Below are 23,502 nucleotides of genomic sequence, written 5' to 3'. Positions count from 1 at the left end.
GTATACCCTGTGGTTGGTTGATGATCCATGGAGGGGATTGTAACCATGGCAATGAAAAGATATAGGATAAGATGAATGTAAAACTAATGTTCTCCCATGTAAACTATTACATAATTCACAATAAAACATTTAAAAAAAAATTGTGACATTATTGAGACAATTGGAAATTTTTACATTGACTATTTGATTGAGACATTATTTTCTCTTAAAGTAATCAATATTATGGTATTTTGTTGATGTTGTTAAGTGCCGTCAAGTCAGTTCCGAATCATAGTGACCCTGTATGGGGTTTACAAGGAACAACTGGTCAGTTTCAATTTCCAGTCTTGCAGTTCAAACAACTTATTAGTTCAGTGCTTATCCTACAGCACCACACCAGGTACTTTAGTTAAGTTTAAAATGAGTGCTTATGTTTTAGGAGTCCTGGTGGCACAATGGTTAAGCAATTCATTGCTAATTGGTAGGATGGTTGTTCAAACCCACTCAATAGGTCTTCTGGAAAAAGAGCTGGTGATCGATCTGCTTTCATAAAGATGACAGCCTAGAAAACCATCTGTAGCAGTTCTACTCTGTCACATTGGGTCATAATGAGACAAGAATACACTTGATAGTGTAGTAGGTTACACATTAGGTTGCTAACCACAAGATTAGCAGTTCGAGTCCACCAGCCACCCCATGGGAGAAAGATGAGGCTTTCTGCTCCTGCAAAGGTTTATAGCCTCAGAAACCCTATACAGGGTCACTATGAGTCGGGATTGACTCCAAGGCACACCACCACCACCACCAAGTGGATATAAAGATGAAACACAATTGGCTTTAAGTTGCTAAAATTGAAGCTGAGTGATGGGTTCATGGGAGACTATGCTTTAGTAATGTTTGAAGTTCTCTATACTCTGGTAGCATAGTGGTTATGAATCGGGCTGCTATCCTCAGGGTCAGCAGTTCAAAACTACCAGCTGTTCTGCAGGAGAAAAATGAGGCTTTCTGCTCCCGTAAAGATTTACAGCCTCGGAAACCCTGTAGAGAGTTGCTATGAGTTGGAACCGACTCCTTTGCACATAACCACCACCACCAGAATACAACGTCCCAAAGTGTTATCAAAAAAAAAAAAAAAAAATGAAATCTGGAAGACAGCTACCTGGCCAACTGATTGGAAGAGATCCCTATCTGTGCCTATTCCAAAGAAAGGTGACCCAACAGAATGATGACATCCCTGGACAGTATCATTCATGTCACATGGAAGTAAAATTTTGCCAAAGTTAATTTTAAAAAGGCTGCAAAAGTACATTGACAAGGAGCTGCCAATGGTTTAAACCGATTCAGACAAAAACGAGGAAGGAAAGGTAAGTGCTGACCTCAGGTGGATCTTGCTGACAGAAAAGAGCACCATTAAAGATCTTCCCCTGTGTTTCAGTTCCCTAAATGCCTTCCAAATCGGAAGTCCAACCTTTAGTTTGCCTTTCAAAGTCCTACAGCAACTCTCACACTGGTCCCTAAAGAAAACCCAGGCACTTTTCTTTCTTCTGGCTTTTGTTCATGTGATTTCCTCCATATAAAACACACTCTTCCAAATTGCCACATTGTTGTTGTTGTTAAGTACTGGGGAGTCGGTTCTTACTCATAGTGACTCTTCACAGGGTTTCCGAGGTTACAAATCTTTATGGGAGCAGAAAGCCTCATCTTTCTCCCGTGGAATAGCTGGTAGTTTCCAACTGCCAACCTTGAGGTTAGCAGCCGCATTCATAACCACTACACTACCAGAGCTCCTTAAATTTCCACATTAGTCTATTAAAATCTTTGCCATCTTCAAATGCTTTCATCCATTTACATATTTATGAGACATCTATTCCACGTAATGGAGTCCTGGTGTGGAACAGTAGGATAAGTACTCGACTACAAGTTGGCGGTTCAAACACACCAGCTGCTCCTTGGAAACCCTATCAGGGTCGCTATGATTTAGAACCGACTCAACGGCACTTAACAACAACAACTCCATGTAAAGTATTAAGCTGGTCAACAGACTAAAGACAAATAAACAAAACAGGGTTCCAACTATAATGTGGACATGCAAATAGTTAACACTAACATAAGTTTTAAAAAATTAAAAAAAAAAAAAAAAAAAAACCACTGCTGTGGAGTTCATTCTAATCTACGCTGACTACACATATGTCAGAGTAGAATTAGGCTCCATACGGTTTTTTGTTATATAATTTGGAAGCAAATTACCAGAACTTTCTTCCAAGATGCCTCTAGGTGGATTCAAACCTCCAACTTTGTGGTTAGGAATTGAGTGCAGTAACTATGCAAAGGCTTTCTATAATGTGGATCTTGAAAAATTATGTGTAACACTGTGGAGAGGGTATATTTCAGAACACTTAATTGTGCTCATGAGGAACCTGTACCTAAGACCAAGAGGCAGTTGTTACAACAGAATAAAGGGACATTGTTGTTGTTGTTGTTGTTAAGTACCATCAAGTCGGTTCCAACCCATAGTGACCCTGAACAGGGTTTCCGAGCCTGTAAATCTTTACGGGAGCAGAAAGCCTCATCTTTCTCCCGCGGACATTGAGTGGTTTAAAATCAGGAAAGCTGTATGCCAGGGTTGTATTCTTTCACCACACTTATTCAGTCTGTATGCTGAGTAGATAATCCAAGAAGCTGGATTATATGAAGAAAAATAAGGCATCAGGATTGGAGGAAGACTCATTAACGACCTGCAATATGCAGATGATACAAGCTTGCTTGCTGAAAGCAAAAAGACGAAACAAAAATCCTCACCACTGGACCAACAAATAACAACATGATAGATGGAGAAAAGACTGAAGCTATCAAACACTTCATTTTGCTTGGATCCACTATAAGAAGTAGCAGTCAGGAAATTAAATGGCATATTGCATTACGCAAATCTGCTGCACAAGGCCTCTTTACCCCTAGTGCTCCACAAATAAATACAGAGCTTATCACATAAAGCTATACCAAAAGACCCTAGAGCGTTGCAGACTGCTTAAGCAGAAGGCAGCATATGCATGAAAATCATAGTTTCTGTTTGACCTGACGTTGGGCGTCACGATTTTCTGTAAGCAGACTGCCAGGCCTTTCTTCTGGGGTATCTGAGTCTGAATTATTAACCTTTTGGCTAATAGTCAAGTGCTTAGCAATTTGTGCCACCCAGTTATTTCACACAAAATAATCCATGAAAATCCTCTGAAAATCAGCAATATAGCTATCAATCTGCTATAGAAAATTACCAGCCCCTCCATAGGCGAGAAATGAGGTTTTCTGATTCCATGAAGATTTACAGCCTCAGATACTTTATACACCAGGTTGTTATGAGGCTGAACCAACTTGACTGCACTTAACAACAACTTCACTTAAAAAAAAAAAATTAAATCTCTTACACCTAATTAGGTCTAGACCTATGACCAAATCTAGCATTTTCGGGATATCCTTTCATGTCTGATTTTAATTAGAAAACTCTGCCAAAATATAATAAAAATTGAAACTCACAACTATACATGATAATATCCGACCTAATTTTCATGCTACTGAAAAGTTAGTTGAGAATTTATATTTTTAATCTTGTTGTTATGTCATCAAGTCAGTTTTGATTCATATTAGCCCTGTGCAGGGTTTCTGAGACTGTAAATCTTTTGTGGGAGCAAAAAGCCTCATCTTTCTCTCACTGAGCAGCTGGTAGGTTTCAACTGCCGACGTTGTCGTTAACAATACAGGGCCTAGCCTACAGCACCATAAGCACTCCTGTACTTCTATGTTATCGTTGTTCAGCGCCTTGGAGTCCGTTTTGACTCACAGCGACACTGTATAGGCTTTCCAAGGCTTTAAATCTTTTGCGGGAACAGGAAGTCTCACCTTTCTCCCAAAAAGTGGCTTGTGGGCTGTAACCACCAACATTGTGGTTCACAGTCCAGTGCTGATCCTATGTAACCACAGTACTCCCCCAAAACTGACATTTTCGTTAAAAGGCTAGATACTTAAGCATCAGATATAAAGTTTTTCACAATAGTCCAAAGGTCTGTAGGCTCAGACTTAATGTCTCCATTATCAAAATACAAATAGAAACCAAAAAAGCACAAAAAATTTTCTGATTTTATGACAACACTAATACATTATAAAGCTCATCTCTGTGGCAAATCACTTATCAACATTGATAACATAAAGAATAACTTTTCAAAGTTTTATTACAGTTCAAGAAATCTACGGTTCTGACATTCAACAAATCAAATACTCTGATTAGTTCCCTAAATGCCTTCTAAATTAAATCCAACCTTTAGTTCGCCATTCAAGTCCTACAGCACTGTGCTCACACTGGTCCCTAGAGAAAACCCAGGCATTTCGCTTTCTCTTGCTTTTGTTCATGTGATTTCCTCCATATAAAATACCCTCTTCCAAATTTCTACATTAGCCTATCAAAATCTTTGTCATCTCGAAATGCTTTCATCCACTCACATATTTATGGGGCATCTATTCACATATTTATCCATTCATATATTCATCCACTCATATATTTATGGGGCATCTATTCACATATTTATCCATTCACATATTCATCCATTCACATATTTACGGGGCATCTATTCACATATTTATCCATTCATATATTCATCCACTCACATATTTATGGGGCATCTATTCCATGTAAAGTACTAAGCTGGGCAACAGGCTAAAAACAAAGAAACAAATCATGGTTCTAACTATACCACGGACATGTAAACAGTTAACACTAACACAAGGTTTTCGTTTGGTTGGTTGGTCGGTTGGTTTAAAACCACTGCTGTGGAGTTATTTCCAGCCCATGTTGACTCCACATGTATCAGAGTAGAACTATGCTCCAAAGGTTTCAATGGCTCATAATTTGGAAGTAAATCACCAGAGCTTTCTTCCAAGGAGCCTCTGTGTGGATTCACACCTCCAACCTTTTGGTTAGGAATTGAGGGAATTAACCATTTGCACCACCATCTACTCCTAATACAAGACACTATTGTTGCTAAGTACCATAGAATCAGTTCTGACTCATAGAGACCCAGTATAGGGTTTCTGAGGAGCATCTGGTGGGTTTGAACTGCTGAACTTGTGGTTCGCAGTCCAGTGCTGATCCAAGAATGACACAGCAGAAGTCCTAATATAATCACCATGAAATAAATGATAACTACTGGCCAGCTTATATTATGGTAATAAAAACGAACGTGCCCAGCTCCTTCAATTTTCCCTATTTTATCCCCAACCAGATGTTTTTCTAACTTCTGTTCTGAATCACCATAAGACTGTTGTATATGTTATAACATGGTGCTTCAAAACGTTCATGGGAAAATTCCATTATCTTTTAATTTTTCCACATAACTTTTTGAAGCCCCTTCTTCTATAAATGTTATAATCTGCCCATTATCTCCCATAATGCCACTTATAATACATATCTCTTTTGTTCTCCTAATTCACATGAAACTTGGAGAGTTTTTACTACAAATTTTTAACAGACATTAAATTTTACTTAAATTTTCCTAAACAGTCCTTTACTGACCTGAAAAATAAGCTCTGGAACATTATCATATACTTTAGTAAACAAGCAAAGTTAATCTTCCGCCCAAATAGACTCAATTGTCTCATATCCACCAGAGATTCTTTAAACATAAGTATTCTCTGTAGATGACACAGTTTTAGCTATTCAACACTTCTGTAACAGTAATGACATAGCAAGACTAACATATTAGGCTTAACTTATTAACAACTACTTACATTTTGTTACACAGTTACATTCTAAGGAGGATGTGAGTATTCATTGGCATAAATTAAACTCATGTAAGCACCACAACCTAGAGAAAAGCAGCTTGTCATGTGAACATTTTAAACATGACCATCAAAACATAGCAAGCCACAAGTTTCTCAAGCAAGCTAAATGAAAAACATAAGACAGTTTTATAATTTTACAAAACATACGTTCATTGTCTTATGTAAGAAAGTTCAAAAGTTAACTATCAATTTTATTTTTAATAAGCCCATACTGTACCTGTTTACTACCATGTCCAAATGGAGTACTAGATAAATTAGTGGTTACACTGTGCAAGATAATTTCCCCACTCAGAGATCCAGAAGCCACATAGCAGTCATTCCAATTATATGTTACACAAGTTACTTCATCTTTATGATCCTGAAAAAGAGAAATTAAAAACAGCACATTGTCAATTTTTTGTAAATACCATATATATCTGACAAACTAATATTTAAGTTTCTTTAAATAACCTAAAAAAATTACTCAAACAAGATTATCTGATGACCACCCAGTCTTTTCAGGGAACTGAGATTTATTTTTGCTAACAGTAAGGAGTCCTGGCAGGATAAGGCCTGAACCGCTAACCTGAAGGTCAGGAGTTCAAACTCCCTAATGGCACTCCTCAGAAACCCTACACAGGGTTGCTATGATTTACAACTGACTCAATAGCACTTATGAAAGTTTTCCAAGACACTGTGGCAAGGTCATTTTCTAAAAGGCATTATGTCAACCTAAAGAATTCACTCCCCTGACCAGTAGTAACCTGTAGAAAAAGTTGATTATCCTTGATAGTGTTGGTGCTAAGTGGCCTCTGGTTTCAAAGGAGGAGCTGATGACTTTGAACCACTGACCCTGTGGCTCAAATGGTCCAGTGCTTATCTACAGCGCCACACCAGGACTCCTTTGAGAGTTTTACCGTTTAATTGAGGAGACAAAAGGTTTAAATTAACATGAAATCATGTTATGCTAAATGAGGAGTGGTAAAGACAAAGTGTTAGAGGAAAGAGAAGGAGGTAAGCATTGTGACCTGGGTTGGTAGAGGAAGCTTTATAGAAGACATAAAGCTATAATTCAACCTCTAAGAAAGAGCAACAAATGAAAGAGTGATAAACAAAAGCTGGCATCAGAATGAGGAGGGCATTGTCACAGATAACAGCAGCTGCTTTCATTCGCTGAGTACCTGCTAGAGCTGGGAGCTTTATATATTGTTCAATCCTTAGAACAACCTTGAGAGGTGAGATCACTGTAACCATTTTACAGATGACATAAAGGATGCACAGAAAGGTTAAGAAGCCTGCCCAAGCTCACATAACTGCCAAGTGGTAAAGTAGTTGTTGTTAAGTGCTGTTGAGTTGATTCCGACCCATACCGATCCTGTATAGGGTTTCCAAGGAGCAGCTTGTGAGCTTGAACCACTGACTGTGCAGTTCAAACAGCTTTGCTGTCTGATGCATTTACCCACAGCACCACACCAGGACTCCTTGTAGTTAAGTGCCATAGAATGGATTCTTGACTTATATAGCATTCCTGTATAGGATTGTCGAGGAGCAGCTGGTGAGTTTGAACCACCAACCTTGTGGTTCAAACTGACATTGCAATCCAGTGCCTTAACCCTCTGTGCCACACCAGAACTAGTAGTTAAGTGCCATCGAATGGATTCTGACTCATAGTGACCCTGTACAGGGTTTTCGAGGAGCGGCTGGTGAGCTTGAACCACCAACCACAAACCAAGTTTGCAGTCCAGCTCATTAACTCACAGCACCACACCAGGACTCGATTCCAGGCCAAACTCCAAAACCTATGCTCCTCTTGCTATCTCAGGCTGCCTCCCAAATCCGAAAGGGTCACTATGAGTTAGAACTGACGCGACAGCATTTAAAACAAGCAACAACCGCAGGAGCATGGAAAATGGTCAGGGTCAGACGCATAGTTTTAAGAATGTGGTACCATATCTTTAAAGTAAATTAAGCTTTGTATCTAGTAATTATATTAACATAATATCAACAATGTTGTTATGTGCCATTGAGAATAGTTGATATTATATACTACTTATATTTTGACTTTATCAAGTGGTTCTTCAAGCATTTTTGGAGTTTTCTTTGAATTTTATTCCTTTTCTAAATCAAAGAAATAACTGCTGAGGAAAAAAATGTTCGGGTAGAAGACAAATGAACTATGTTCTGAGCATCATTCCCATTTGGGCAATTAAGATTATGGGTTAAATAGAATTCCAATAAACTTGTAAAGGGGCAGATGTCTTCATTATTTCAACTGTGGAAAGTCAGTCATTCAGTAAACACTAAGCACGGAAGATGTACCAGAAACAGTGCTAAGGCACTAGTCAGAGGACTGCAGGGCAAAGGGTACGCAGCCACCAGTACTCACTTACATACTTTCAGCTAAATGAAAGGAGGAACGAAGTACTCCAAGAGAAAGAAAATTCTATCTGGTGAGGATGACAAGGAAGTAGAATTCTGGTGTGGCGCTGTGGGTTAACACGTCAGACTGCAAGGTCAGTGGTTCAAGCTTACCAGCTGCTCCTTGGAAACCCTATACAGGGTCGCTATGGGTCAGAATTGATTCGACGGCATTTAACAACAAGGAGAAAGGAGGGTATGTGATACTCCAAAAACTGTGACAACATTTGACAAACCTGGCCTCAGACTTCCCATCTCTTCTCAGTTGTGTGAGCTGCACCTTACTCATAGTAGTTCTATCCCTTTAACCTGTTGTAGAGTCAAATCAGACTCATAGGGACTCAAAGGACATAGCAGAGCTGCCCCACAGGGCTTCCACGGTGGGAATCTTTACTCTAGCAGACTGGCACGTCTTCCTCTTTTAGAGTGAGTTCAAACCACCGACCTTTCAATTAACCGTAGAGCAGCTGTGATGGCACAGTGCTTCAGTGGTCAGCTGCTAACCGAAAGGTCGGTGGTTTGAAGCCAGCAGCCACGATGGGGGAGAAAGCTATGGCAGTCTGCTCAGGTAAAGCTTTCAGCTTAGGAAATTCTGAGTCACTAGGAGTCAGAAGTGATTCGATGGCAATAGTATTTAGGTACAGCACTCTGGCTGGCTGACTGTGTGCCACCAAGTCAGTTCCTATTCACACTGACCCTGTAATTTTTGCCAGTCTTTACAGGAGGAGAAAGCCTCACCTTTCTCCTGCAGATGGACTTGAAGCAAGTGGACTTGAACTGCTGACCTTGTAGTTAACAGCCCAACATGTAACCCACTATACCACCAGTGATCCTTAGGTACAGCACTCGACAACAGTCTTAATTGAGATATTCATAATTTAAATATTAAACAACGAATAAAATCTGAGTTGGCATTTCATTGTTGCCACTTACAACTTACTTCATGGGGAACCCTGTTGTGATACTGTGGGATAAAGCATTAGACTGCAAGGTCAGTTTGAACCACAAGGTTGGCAGTTCAAATTCACCAGTCATTTCTTGAAACCCTATATAAGGTCGGAACCAATTCAATGGCACTTTACAACAACAACTTGCTTGACAAGAGTCCTGGTGTGGCACTGCGGAACAAGCACTGGACTATTAATCACATGACTGGTAGTTCACACCCAGCAGCCACTCCTCAGAAACTCTATACAGGGTCACTATGAGTCAGAACCAACTCAATGGCACTTAACATCAACTTGCCTGACAGTGAATAAATACTTTACTATCTGAGGCTCAGTTCCCCATCTGTACACAGGAATAATGCTATCTGCTTTGCAGAGTTGTTGGATAACCAGAACATACATATGTTAAATACAGTGGCAGCCATATTAAAAAACTCAGTGAATGGTAACGGTTCTCATTATTCCTAACTTTGCAATTATTCATTTATTCCATAGCAGAGATTTTAGAGTTAAGATTCTTTAAATCCTTGCTAAAATAACGAACTTCCAAAAGTTATATTTATATTTTAAATAGCAATGGTAGGATTAGACTTCAACTTGGCTATGAGAAAATTATTCTTCTATGAATCATTTATTTAATAGGAATCAAATGAATGGCATTAAGACATAAAACAAAATGATAATGATATCTGATATTTGCTTTAAAATAATCTGGGGGTGGAGTGAGGGCAGAGTGTTAGAAGGCAGGCGGTGGTGGTCATGTGCTATCAAATTTATTCCAATTCATACTGACCCTGTGTAGGGTTTCTGAGGCTGTATATCTTAATAGGAGCAGAAAGCCTCATCCTTCTCCGAAGGACTGGCTAACGGATCCTAACTGCTGAACTTCTGGTTAGCAGTCTAACGGGTAACCCACTACACCACCAAGGCTCCTTAGAACGAAGGTGGTGGTGATGGTGGTTGTGTGCCATTGAGCTGGTTCCGACTCGTAGCAACCCTGAATAGGATTCCTAAGGCTATAAATCTTTACGGAAGCAGAAAGTCTCATCTTTCTCTCAAGGAACAGCTAACAGTTTCTTGTGAGCTACTGACCTGGAGATTAGCAGCCCAACTCGTAACCACTACACTACCAGAGATTCTTAGAAAGCTGGTAAGAGTATAGAAAAAACAGTATTGGCCATGAGTGGAAGTCAGCAAGTGGGTGATAGGTTAAATAATTCCCAAGGGCATAGCATGCAAGCCTTTATATTACAACAGATAAAAGGAGAGAGAGCTGAGCAGAGAATAAAGGACCTACTACCACCATGATAGAAAAAGGAGAAGCACAGAGCATCCTTTGGACCTGGAGTCCCAGTTCTGTGAAGCACCTAGATCCAGAGGAAAATTGATGCTAAGATACATGACAAGAATCAAGAACTTCTGGGCCTACAGAAGCTGGAAGGGGACAGGGCCCTTTCTCCAGAGTCAGGGCTCTGAATTCAGACTTCCAGCCTCCTAAACGGTGAGAGAATAAATACATTGCTGGTTCTTAAAGTCATCCACTTGCGGTATTTGTTATAGTACCATTAGATAACTAACAGAGATGCCAAAATGGGTGTTTTAATGTGGTGTAAACCAAAGGATACTGAACTCTTCAGGGAAAGTGATGGAAACATCACCTTCAGAAATGTGTACACCTAGACAGAGGCTATATTGAGAAACAATAGCTTTACATTTGGATATTTTTGTTTAATAAAGATTTCTATGATTTTGTACATAACAGCCCCAGAAAAGTTTGGTTAAGTATTATAAACACATCATAAGATACCCATTTCTACAGGAATTAAAAAACAGCAAAAAGAAACAAGATGCTTACCTTAAGAGATCGATGAACTCTCTTTGATTTTAAATCCCAAATATTAACAGTTTTATTTAGACCTCCACTCACCAAATACATAGATGTGGAATTTAAATTAACACACGTCTGCTTTTGCTATTGAAAAAAAAAAAAAAAAAAGTTACTAGCATTCCTAACTAATTTTTACTTAATAAGCACACCTGATAATTATGTGTTGAATTAAATGCTGCTGGCATACTATTATGTCATCATCTTTCATATGGATCCACCTGAATAGTAAAAAGTTTATGTGGCATTCCAAAAGGCTTCAGGAAAATGGAACAGATCCCTGTTCTCTTTGCAAAGAAGTACCAGCAAGTGAGTGCACATCTTAGCTCCATCACGGATCACTTGCCCTTATATTCAATCCTTAATAAAACCGGTTCTTACACTTCCACAGAATCTCTCTTTTTTTTATTTTTTTTAAGTTTTTATTGTGAACTGAGTGATAGGTGACATGGGAAAATGTCCTCTTTACACCACTATTTCATTGCAATGATTACAAGCTCCTACACGCATCATCATTCAACAGTATTTGTTTTCATTCCCTCTGCTTTTTTTTTTTTTGGTGGGGGTGGTTTGTACACAGAAACATTGAGGAATATATAATTTAAACAATCAAAGGGCACATTCTGTAAATCTTCCTCCTGGCCTCCAGCACCCAGCCCCTCTCTTTCCACGAGTCCAGAGTCCTCAGCTGATCCCTCTCTCCATGTATTCATCTCTGCCTCCATCTGTGGTGTTGCTGCTTCTCTGGAAAGGGTCTCATATTCCGCCTGTGCGTTTTTCCCTTGATGTTCCTAAAGTCCTCTGCTTCTGGACTGTAAGATTAAATACTACCATTTTTGTTACAAAACCTCTCTACTATGCTCTGCAAAGTTTTGACAGTCACAATTAGTCATGATAACAATTATTCACTACTGAATCACAAGTATCCTATCCCCATCTCTTTTCACCAGACCTGTCTAGACATGAAAACTATTCTGGGGATTCTACCCTCCCCCACACACTCATAAACTCCCTTTTGAAAACTTGTAAGCCAGTCAGTTCATGTCTCTATCACACACTCATTTTAGGTAGCCAATGTCTAAGTTGCCCCTCCCTACCTATCCTGTATACAGAGGGGACAGGATTGATACTTGATGTGAAGACTCCTTCCCTCTCAGTTGGTACCTTGAGCTACTACAGCCATAAGTACAGGTCAAGTTCATCAAATTGTAGCAATTTACACTCGTTTCCTTCATCAAATTTTTTTTTTTTTTTTTTTTAATCTTCCTCTAGTCAAGTTCTGATCATCAAGCCATCAAAGCTAACTTAAATGGGTACCATCTGCAAGTTTGGGCATTGTTGTGTGCCTCCCCTCACTTCAAACCAGGTGGATGCTTCACTGTCAACTCTAGCCCCCGATGGCTAAGTCCTTGCCCATGGGCTCAGGTGTCCTCAGGTCTTACCACACTTCAGACCAACCAGCTCTTCCTCTTCTCTCTCTCATCTCCAGGTCAATGGAAGTCTATGGAACGTGGTTCAACTTAGCTGCCTTTTTTCATAGCTGCCTTTCCCCCTCTTCCACTCACCAGTAGACCACCATGAATGCCAACAAGCTTACGTGACTGTTCATGTGTTCCATCTGAGTTTCAGTCTTAGAGGGGCGTTTGTCCTGAAGGGAGCCTTGATGGCTCCCTGGCAAGCAACTTGCTTGGTCTTATAGTAGCCAATCATACTGCCATTTTTGTTTTGGGTTTTCCCTGCTGATCTTTCTTAGACGACGTATTTTTTGTTCCTCTAGCTGTTCCAGGCTGGTCTACTTGTCCATTCTCGTAGGAATGTTCCACCTCAGACGGTTCTGGATGGGGCTCAGGATTCCACCTAAGGTCCTATGCTCTGCAAAGGCTCCGCAAGAAGCCTATTTCACTTGGTAAGTTCTAGAACCCCTTTTAGGTATTCCAATCAGTTATAGGCTAAAGATGGATTTATAAGCTTTCTGCAATCATGTTTCCCAACATTCCTTTCTATCCCACTCAAGTTGTCTATTTTACAAAGTGGGCAAGGGAAACCAATATTTATAAGAAAGTCAAGCATCTTAAAATTATTTCCCCTCTTCAGACTATGCTTCGATCCCTGTAGCACAGAGCCCGGTTATTCCAAGACTAAGCATACATTACTATTTACCTCTGTCCCATTTAGCCCATGCAAACCTGTCTCTTCCATAGAGTATCTTAAAAGTACAATCTCTCTTCAGATAATGCTAATGGTGGAAGGGACTGCTGTGCGCTGTTGAGCTAGACCACTCTTTTTATGGCTAGGCAGAGTTTTATAGAAGTCAAGGCACTTTCCCAGCAGAGTAAATCTCCCCCTAAGAAGGCCAACTTTCAACATCATGCAATCCAAGCCTGATCTCACACTTCCATGTTTTAAAAAACCTATCCACCCAATTTCTAAACTCAACATCCAGAATTATCTCTGATTCCTCTTTTCCCCTTTCTCCAATCTATCCTTAAATCTTCTGAACTCCAATCCTAAAATAAATCCCATGCGGGTCCCTTTCTCTTTCAGGCTACAACACTGTACCCTGCTGGGACCATGACAGTAGCCAACTACCTGGTTTCCCTCTGTCCACCCTGCTTTCCTACATCCCCCCCACCCCATGGAGTCCTGGTGTGGCACTGCAGGATAATGCGATGGACTGCAAGGTCAGTTTGAGGCGCAAGGTTGATGGTTCAAACCCACCAGCCATTGTTCAGAAATTCTATAAAGAACTGACTCAGCGGCACTTAACAACAACAACCCTTCTCCATAAGGAGAAAGATCTTTAAAAATTGTACATTACATCATGACACTCTCCTGTTTAAACACACTCAAAGGATTTCAGTCACACCTGAAATAAACTCCACATTCATTGATCTGGCTCTTAAAACCCCATTCATCCTGTGACTGGTTGCTCCTGACATCGTGTCCAAAGTAAAAGAGATGAAGTCTTGCCATCCTGGCTTCTACGGAGCATTCAGGCTGTACGCCTCCCAATACAGATTTGTTTGTTTTTCTGGCAGTCCATGGTACCTTTAATATTCTTCTTCAACACCATTAATTCAAATGCATCAATTATTCTACGGTCTTCCTTATTCACTGTCCAACTTTCACATGCACATGAAGTTATTGAAAATACCATGGCTTGAGTCAGGTGCACCCTTAGTCCTCAAACTGATATCTTTGCTCTGTAACTTCTAAAGAGGCCTTTTGTAGAAGGTTTGCCATATGTATTTTGATTTCTTGACTGTTGCTTCCATGAGTGTTGACAGTGAATCCAAGCAAAATGAAGTTTTTGACAACTTCTGGTCAACAGGTAACAATTTAAATGCCACCTCTTCAGTGGCTCCACTGACCACCTCATAGAATTTATTATGGCAATATCTTATTTCAGTTCTCAGCATACAACTTATTAATACTATCCGGGTATTCTGTTTAGTGTCTGTTTCCCAGAAGAATGCCAACTGCAATGCAGCAAAGACCACACCCATGGTCAATATACATTTATAGAATAAATGGCTAAAAATCCAGAGACTACCTATTTCTTCTCCTGATGAGTTTCAACTGTCGGATGGTGCCAGATGACACTATCTAACAGTAATTATGCTACATAGTAGAACACGATGTTGCATATTATTTCCTATTCAACCTATAGATGTACTATGTAATTATGTAAATTGTTCTTATCTCCAGTTGAATACCGTAAGAAAAACTGAGACATTTTATTGAAAGTTAAAAGGCAGGCTTCCTAGGATTAGACATATCATCTCATCCTCCTGGATCTCAGTGGATTCATCTGGGAAGAGAATGATACACCTTGAGAGTCCATGCATCTCAAAAATGTTCTCTGCTCACCACTCTTACAAGGGTACAGATAATCCCCTTTCCCTTCCCCAGGAGGCTTCTCAAGGTTGCTTGCACTTATGAAATTTTGACTCAAGAGTATCAACTACCACTTGAGTATATAAAGTAGCAAGGAGCATACAATATCAATGTATCAGTATTGTAGCTTAAATTCTCTTGCAGGTCCCATTCCAGGAATAGTCTGGTCTAAAGAAACTAATACAATTTAGAACCTAACTATATCACTGCAAATCAGGAAAGTTTGCTAAGAACTGTCAAAATAACCTTAACCAAAGATGGTGTCCATCACAGATTGATATATTGGGAAATATGGCACTGTCTGCCCCTGTGAAGATTTAAAGCCCCAGAAACTCCATACAATGCCAATATGAATTAGAACAGACTCTACAGAACTTAACAAGAGTCAAAAGCAAGTCAGAAATTATTCTTATGAGTTTAAAACAAAACCTATGCTTATTACTGGCTTACCCTGATGGGTGTTATTGTTACGTGCCGTTAAGTCAGTTCTGACTCATAGTGACCCTGCATAGGGTTTCCAAGGAGCAGCAGGTGAGGTTGAACTATCGACCTTGCAGTTCAAACCAACTTTGCAATCCAGCGCATTAACCCATAGCGCCACACCAGAATTCTCTACCCTAATGGTAGAAGATGTTTTTTTACGTCAATGTATGATTAATGTCACTTAATCATGATTAATGAACTTAATTTATGGAGCTCTGGTAATGTAGTGATTACAAATCAGGATGCGAACCGCAAGGTCAGCAGTTTGAAACTACCAGCTGTTCTGCAGGATAAAGAGGAGGCTTTCTGCTCCCATAAAGATTTATACCCTCGGAAACCCTGTACAGGGTCACTAGGAGTCGGAACTGACTCCACAGTATGTAACCACCAAAACCACCAATTAATGGAAATTGTGTACTTATTATAGGACTCCAATTGTGCTCTCAGACACAGGAAAATTGGTGCATTTTTTAAAAACTAAAAAGAATATCTGGTCAAATTTCTAGATTATTTAGCAGCCTATCGATATCCATTATAATACTGTTAGTACAAATTTATTTTAAAATCAAAGAAAATAAATATGAACTTTAAAAGTTCTCTCTAAAAAGGCGCTCTGGTAGCATAGTGGTTACGATTCGGCCTGCGAAACTCATGGTCAGCAGTTCGAAACTACCAGCTGTTTTGCCGGAGAAAGATGTGGTTTTCTGCTCCTGTAAAGATTTACAGCCTTGGAAACCCTGTACAGGGTCACGCTGAGTCAGAACCAACTCCACGGCACATAACAACAGACACAGCTTTAAAATAAGTGGGATCAAATCTTATTGTCCCAAGTAGGAAACAGCTACTGCTTCCAATGGCATATGAATTATAGGACTTGTACCCTAAGGAACAGACGCCATCACCATCCCTATGTTAGAGTCTGTGCTACAAAATATTACTGACACCGTTCAAAGAACCACAGTCGGCAACATAGTTCCTTTTCGTAAGTAAATTAAAGAATATTCAAAATTTTAACTAGAATAACCTCACTTTTATAATAAATAGTTCTACCTCCATTCATGTGTGACTTATTAACTCTCAAAGGAAGACGAGAAATCACAGCATAACTAATGTCGAAAGTTCACATAAAATTATGCCTTAAAACTGTCATACTCACGAACGTTATTTATATGTATGTATATTTACGTATGTATATGTGTATATACAAGATTCCAAATTGATGCTAAAAAAGTAGCATATAGAGTTGTCAGTTGTTGGCTCTCGACTTCTGGCAACTGCCTGCACAAAGGGATCAGAACTTGGTGATCCAGAGGCTTTCACTGGCTGATTTTTTGGAAACACAGGTGTCCCTCACTTTTCCAAAGTTCACTTTATGGCACTTTACCTTTAAAAAAGACCTACATTAGTACCTGTTTTGCTAACCAAAAGAAATCCAAAGATTTTCGCTTTTATGAAAAAAGGCAAAAATGCACTCGTTTTCATCAGTTTGTTTTGCAGTGAGCCATGAGAGGCAACAAGGAGCTCTGGTAGCATAGTGGTTACGAGTTGGGCTGCCAACCTCAAGGTCAGCAGTTCGAAACTACCAGCGGTTCCATAGGAGAAAGATGAGGTGCTCTACTGCCGTAAAGATATGCAGCCTCGGAAACCCTGTACAGGGTCCCTATGAGTCAGAACCCACTCCACAGCACTTAACAGCAACAACATGAGAGGTAGCAAGCACCATGAGCGGCCAGAGTGGTATCACCAAGCTCCTTCCCCAGGACCTACACTCAGCATCTCAGCAGCAAACTGCCAAGCTTTGAGCTGTGTCTGTGAGCACTACGGTGGGTGCTGCTAAGCACTGTGGAGTTGGTTCTGACTCAGAGAGCCTACATATAGTTTCCAAGGAGCAGTTGGTAAGTTTGAACCACCAACCTTGCCGTTAGCAGTCCAGTGCTTACCTTAGAGCACCACACCAGGACCATAAATTAGTGTTATTTTACGTTTTATATGTTGTTATTTGGCATGATTTGGTAGGTGTGGGACCACTCAAAAACTTTTCCCGTATAAATTAATGGCAATTGTTTCTTCGCTTAATACCATTTTGGCTTATGAAAAGTTTCATAGAACCATTCTATTTTCAGCCAGCAGGGGAAATCTGTAGATTACCAGACCTTTCTTCCTACTGTCTTAATCTGCAAGCTCATAGCTACAACAAGGGACTAGTACATGTGGTGCAATGGCCCCAAATTAAAGCTGGGTCTTCCCATGGAAGATAAGAATTCTACCACCAAGCTTTCCATGTGTACATGCATGCACGCATGTGTGTGCGTGTTTGTATGAAAATCAAAGCTGTTTCAGTTGTTGTTGTTATATGCCGTGGAGTCGGTTCTGACTCATATAGCGACCCTTCATAGGGTTTCCGAGGCTGTAAATCTTTACGGGAGCAGAAAGCCTCATCTTTCTCCCACGTAACAGCTGGTAGTTTCAAACTGCTGACCTTCCAGCTCACAGCCCAATTCGTAACCACTATGCCAAGGAGCTCTGGTAGCTTAGTGGTTACGGATCGGGCTGTGAACCTTAAGGTCAGTGGTTCGAAACTACCAGCTGCTCTGCGGGAGAAAGATGAGGCTTTCTGCTCCCGTAAAGATTTACAGCCTCGGAAACCCTATACAGGGTCGCTATGGGTCGGAACCGACTCCACGGCACTTAACAACAACAACAACATGCTACCAGAGCTCCTTAGCTGTTTCAGTGCTGACAATTAATTCAATAAATTAATTGTTGACCACCTTTGACAGAATCTGGGGACACATAACGAGGATGTTTTTCCTGCTCTTTGAAGGCATTCTCTGCCTCAACTTTGATTAACTCAGTTTCAACAAACAGAGCACTTCATCCCACTTCACTCTCAGTAGACAATCTCCCTGCCTGAGCCTCCTTGGTCATCAGTTACCTTGGGGAGAGGATGGGTAGATACTGTAGGTCCTCTTTAAATTAGATCAACTTATATCCTACTGTCTGCGCTCTTTCTATTCAGGCTGCCTCACCTACTCCAGTGTAAAATCATGACAATGCAGAGTGATTCAGGATCTGCTATGAAAACTTTGAAACTGGAATCAAACAAAGCAGGCTACCAGTTTCTTGAACCATTCATTTGGACCTTAGTTTACCTTTGTTGTTGTGGGTTTTTTTTAAAAAAAAAAGGGGGGGGGGCCTGGTAGTGACAAGTGCTTAGAAATCAGGAAGCAGCACTTCCTGAGTCAGAGGGATCCTTTTATAAAGTGAAGGAATAAGGAAATGTGAAGCAAAGAGAGCTTCATTTAAGTGCTCTGAGACCAAAGCTCATTTTGACAAAGCTATCTCTTCAAGGAGACCTTGGGGGAGGCTCACTACTAGGTGGACAAAAGCTGAGGCAGAGAGCTAACATCATATCCAGGTCTGTGGCTGATGGTCCAGAGCCCAAGGTCAATCCAATAAGGGGAGACTCAGTAAGGCTCCAGGACAACCTGGGAAGACTGCAGAGCCCTCCCCTACCACTCCAAGTAAGTGATCTGAGTCGAACATGGTTTGAAAAAAGGTAGAGATCCCAGGGACTCTCCCACGGAGCAGAAACCAAGAAATGCAAGTTCATGAATGACCTCCTTCTCCCCAGAATCCAAGACGACAAAAAAGTGCCTTTAAGTGTTACCACACTGAGTTTGGCTGAAGAATGATGCTTTAAAAAACAAACCACCTTTACACTAGTTATAAGCACAACAATATGTATGCAATTACCACTTAAGCAGAACAAAGATTTAAAACTTATTTTTACAAAAAATCAGTTCAACTTACCCCTTCAGCAAGCTCTAAAAGTGGAACGGGTTTACACTTGCAACTTGAAACAACTATTTTGTCACCACTGGAAGATGCTGTCACTAGAAAGTTATCTAAATAAAGAGTTATGGAGCATCACACTATTCATGAACATCTCTAGCAGACTATCTTAAGAGCTGAGATGACAAAAGCAAGTACACTAAGACACAAATGAATATAGCTTATACATTAGTTTTCAGAAACAGCTCAAGTTACTAATTGCTAAGTAATACCCTTTACTCCTACTGCAGGGAGGAATTATCCTTTCTGAGTTTGCTATCACTTGAAAGCTATTTAACTCATGTGAAATACTACCCCATTTTTTAAAGGGTAGCCCAGAAGGTCTAATTTTATCCTTTAAGAATGGGAGAGCATGGTAAAAGCAGCATCAGCAAATACCAGTCTTTTAATCTATAAAACCTGTTCAGGATATTTACGTGCTTGGTACCGATTTAAGCTAGGAAGCAAAAACGTCCTCATCAGTCTCATGTTTTTCCACTGGGGGGAAAAAAATCCTGGTATTTTCTCATAACAGGAATTTCTGGGATAGAATGTGTCACTATTAAATGTATTAAGAAGGAAGGACTATTACAGTAAACCTTGGGAACCCTATACATGGTCGTTGAGTCAGAACAGATTCAACAGCACCAAACAATTACAGAAAAGATAGAAAAGAAAACACAAGTGTGGCTACACAGCAACTGCTTCTGTTATGGAAACATTTCAGTTTCAGTTTAATATTAAAATTTAATTGTAAATTCTTTCTACTAATCTTAAATTAGATTTATTTTACATAAATTATTAATGGCACAATCAGAATGCACAAAGAAGTATTTACAAAATTAAAATAACCAAATTTAATACGAATAAATGCGATTTTGAGTCAATCTCAAATTAAAACAGTAATTTCAATGCATGTTTTTTTGGAAGCAGTCTCTGAGCAGAGGATAAAACTAGTGAAACTCTGAAAATCCAAACTATATCACTTGTAGGTGGTTTGCCTAGCATTCAGAGATCTTGGGAGCAGACTATGAATTGTAATTATATTATGATACATGTTTCAAACACAATAATTTTCATATGCTGTTGTAAGAGTCCATCAAGTCAGTTCCGACTCAGAGTGAGCCTGTGTAGGGTTTGAGGCTGAATCTTTGTGGGGAAAGGAAGCCTTACGTGTCTCCCACAGAGTGGCTGTTGAACTAGAACCTGCAACCTTATAGTTCAAACCTACCAGCTACTCCTCAGAAACCCTATGCAGGGTCCCTATGCATCAGAACCAACTTGACAGCACTTAACAACTATAGATATAAAAGAAACCATTTCTCTTGCCTTGCTTCTCCCTCTGTTTGGTGGTGGCTATGTGTCATGGAATCGGTTGTGACTCATTACAACCCTGCATAGGTTTCCGAAGCTATAAATCTTTATGGGAACAGAAAGCCTCATTTTTCTCCCATGGGACAGCTAGTAGTTTCGAACTACTGACCTTGAGGTTCACAGTCCTGATTCGTAACCACTACACTACCAGAGCCGTTCTTCCTGTTTACTACAACTTTTCTCCTTCATACACAGAAAAGGAAAGACGGAAGGCCAATACAAAGAGAGGCCTCTAGCTGCTCTTAATTATCTCTTCTAGTTTTAGAAGTCATGAAAAAGTGAGAAACCTACCTGGAGGGTCCAAAAATATGGAGAATTAACCTCCCTGGTACCTCACTGTGACCCTGGTCTTTGGGGTGTGTGCTTAGGGTCCCTAAGTTGCTGAGTCAGGGGTTTCTTTGTCGTTCAGTAATTAACCTCCATAGAAGGAAACAGTCTCACTAGGTATAAGATTATATGATGGTTTCCAGTGCACCTCTATTCAAACATGTAAACGATGGGAAATTAGGAAACTCCATTTTCACAAGTCATAGAGCATGACTGCAGGTAGGTCAGTTTCACTAAAGTGGTACATCAGTTAATTAAAGCTCTGAGGAAAACTCTTCAGAACAATAATAAACCAAAAAATGATAAAACCTGGTAAATATTACTTTTATCAGTAAGTGGCAGGGAAAATTAAACTTAAATATAATGAAAATCTAAAAATAAAGAGAACTGCAACCTGTATTTTCATCCTTTTCTTTAAAGCATTTCCCCTTTATACACACCTGGTGAGTCCCTCAAAAATGTAGTCACCTTATCATGGATTTAATTACTTCAGCACTTAAGTAATTTATTTTCTAATTTAATATAAAATCAAGGAATGCTAGACAGGTAAATTTAATGCAATAAGGACATTCATCATTACTATTTATTTGTTAGAACACATTACATTAGGCATGAAAATTTCTAACATTTTTGTTCATGAATCAGTCATATTTCATAGCTTTGGTATTTTCCCTTTCTTCAGAAAAGTAGACCATTACAATGGTGATAGTACTGATAAGATCAGACATCTGTCAAAATTTCTGGTAACAAAGTATACTTGTGAATCCTATAAAATTAATTTCTAGTACAGCAAGTAGATAAAACATTTTCATATAAAAGTTGGCAAGAATACTTTCTTTACAGCAGTGGATTTTGCCTCCCAAGCTCCCAAATGATAGTTGCCAATGCCTGGAAATATACTGGTTGTCACAACTGGAGTAGGGTGGGAGAAGGGTTCTACTGGCATCAGTTTGGGTACAGACCAGGGAGGCTTCTAAATATCCTACAGAGAACAAGTCACTCACAATAAAGACTGCTGTCAAGTCGGCTCCGATTAACAGTGGTCCTGTATAAGGTTTCCAACCAGCATCTGGTGGGTTTGAACCACTGACCCCACGCCCAGCGTCCAGTGCATATTATCTAGTCCAAAAAAGCAACAGTGCCAAGACTAAGAAATGCTGGTTTACGACTTCAGTTCCTTATTTAGTTTATCCACATTTAGGTGTTTATCAAGCAAGGAGAGTGTTAATGAGAAGCTTAATGTTGTTATTGTTAATTGCCATGTTGTTGTTGTTAAGTGCCATTGAGTAGGTTCTGACTCACAGCAAACTTGTATAGGGTTTGCAAGGAGCAGCTGGTGAGTTTAAACTGCCAACTTTGTAGTTCAAACCAACCTTGAGGCCGAGTGCTTATCCTATGGCGGCACAACAGAAACTTAACGAGTTTAAGCAAATTCAATCTAGATAATTTCTCTATGTCTAGTTGAAAAATTACGGTATTTTCATCAAAGAAAGGAGTAAGATGGAACTGTTTTAACTTACCCCAAAAACCATTGCTTCTACTTTCAATTTCTGCCTATAATTTCCAGACCAGATCCTCAAATATCCTTATAGAAGAGGAGGCTTTAAAAAGTTCATGGAAAAGTTGAATTTTCCATGAACTTTTTGAAACCCTCATACATGCAAAAACTCATTCCAAAACTTTTTAGAATTTCTCCCACCATAACCTTATCCCCTTTGGATCGCTGAAAATTAAATTGTTTATCGCTGAAAAGAGAATTGAGTCCAGATTCTGGATTCTTGTAGCTAAGTTTGTTTATTTAAAATAGTAGTGTTTTTCAATGTAGTAGGTTCATTCTAAAACATGAGTGCATTTATACAGTGTACTGTTTAAGTGTCTATTTTATTTTATCTACCTTTGGATGCAATGCAAAATATATTCCTCATTCTGGATTGCAGTCAAAAGTTCCATTAACATTTTAATGATTTAATCATTTAAATGATTATAAGAGGGGAAAAGGAGATATAAGAAGAAAAAGATTATAGGAACAAAGGATACTGTTGCTGCTCCAACATATTGAGCTGACTCCATGTGGCGATGTATGTGGATTGAATTTATCCACCAGTGTCATAGATGAAGCATCCCATATTTTAATATCATCTCCCGATGAGGCAAATCTGAAGTTTTCCTGCATGACTGTACCTACAAATATTTAAAATAATACATTTTAAAAAGCAATTCAGGATAGGCAAGAACAACAACAACAAAAAAAACCACACACAGCAACAAAAAAAACAAACCTGTCAAAATGAAGCATCTAACATAAAACATGAGCACACAGCTCTATTAGTCCATGAAATGCACTCACCCCAGAATAACCAGTGAGATCTTTTTAAAGTGAAAATTAGAGATCCTCCCAAGGGCTCCCCAAGGTAACCATAATGAAACCCAACCTCCTCAGCAAACCTCCCAAGACTTGGCCCCTGTGTATCTCTCCCATTACTCTTTCCCCAGCCCACTCTCAGACTACAGATGCATGGGCCTTCACTCTGTCTCATGAAATAAGCCAAGGTC

General features: G+C 39.6%; 1 protein-coding gene across 1 annotated transcript in view; it reads right to left on the bottom strand.

Moving 5' to 3' along the window:
* NEDD1 (neural precursor cell expressed, developmentally down-regulated 1) overlaps positions 1-23,127 on the bottom strand; it is a 68,446-nt gene extending 45,319 nt beyond the window's left edge. Inside the window, exons 1-4 of the mRNA XM_006871806.1 lie at positions 22,987-23,127; positions 19,228-19,322; positions 11,005-11,121; positions 6,023-6,163 (exon numbers count right to left, since the gene is read on the bottom strand). Coding sequence (XP_006871868.1) covers positions 6,023-6,163; positions 11,005-11,121; positions 19,228-19,322; positions 22,987-23,122 — 489 coding nt within the window. The 5' untranslated portion in view covers positions 23,123-23,127. The remainder of the gene's footprint in view (positions 1-6,022; positions 6,164-11,004; positions 11,122-19,227; positions 19,323-22,986) is intronic.
* Positions 23,128-23,502: the final 375 nt, after the last annotated feature.

This window comes from Chrysochloris asiatica, unplaced genomic scaffold (genome assembly GCF_000296735.1).
Source record: "Chrysochloris asiatica unplaced genomic scaffold, ChrAsi1.0 scaffold00174, whole genome shotgun sequence".
Taxonomy (NCBI): Eukaryota; Metazoa; Chordata; class Mammalia; order Afrosoricida; family Chrysochloridae; genus Chrysochloris; species Chrysochloris asiatica.
This window is presented reverse-complemented; position numbering and strand designations above follow the sequence as displayed.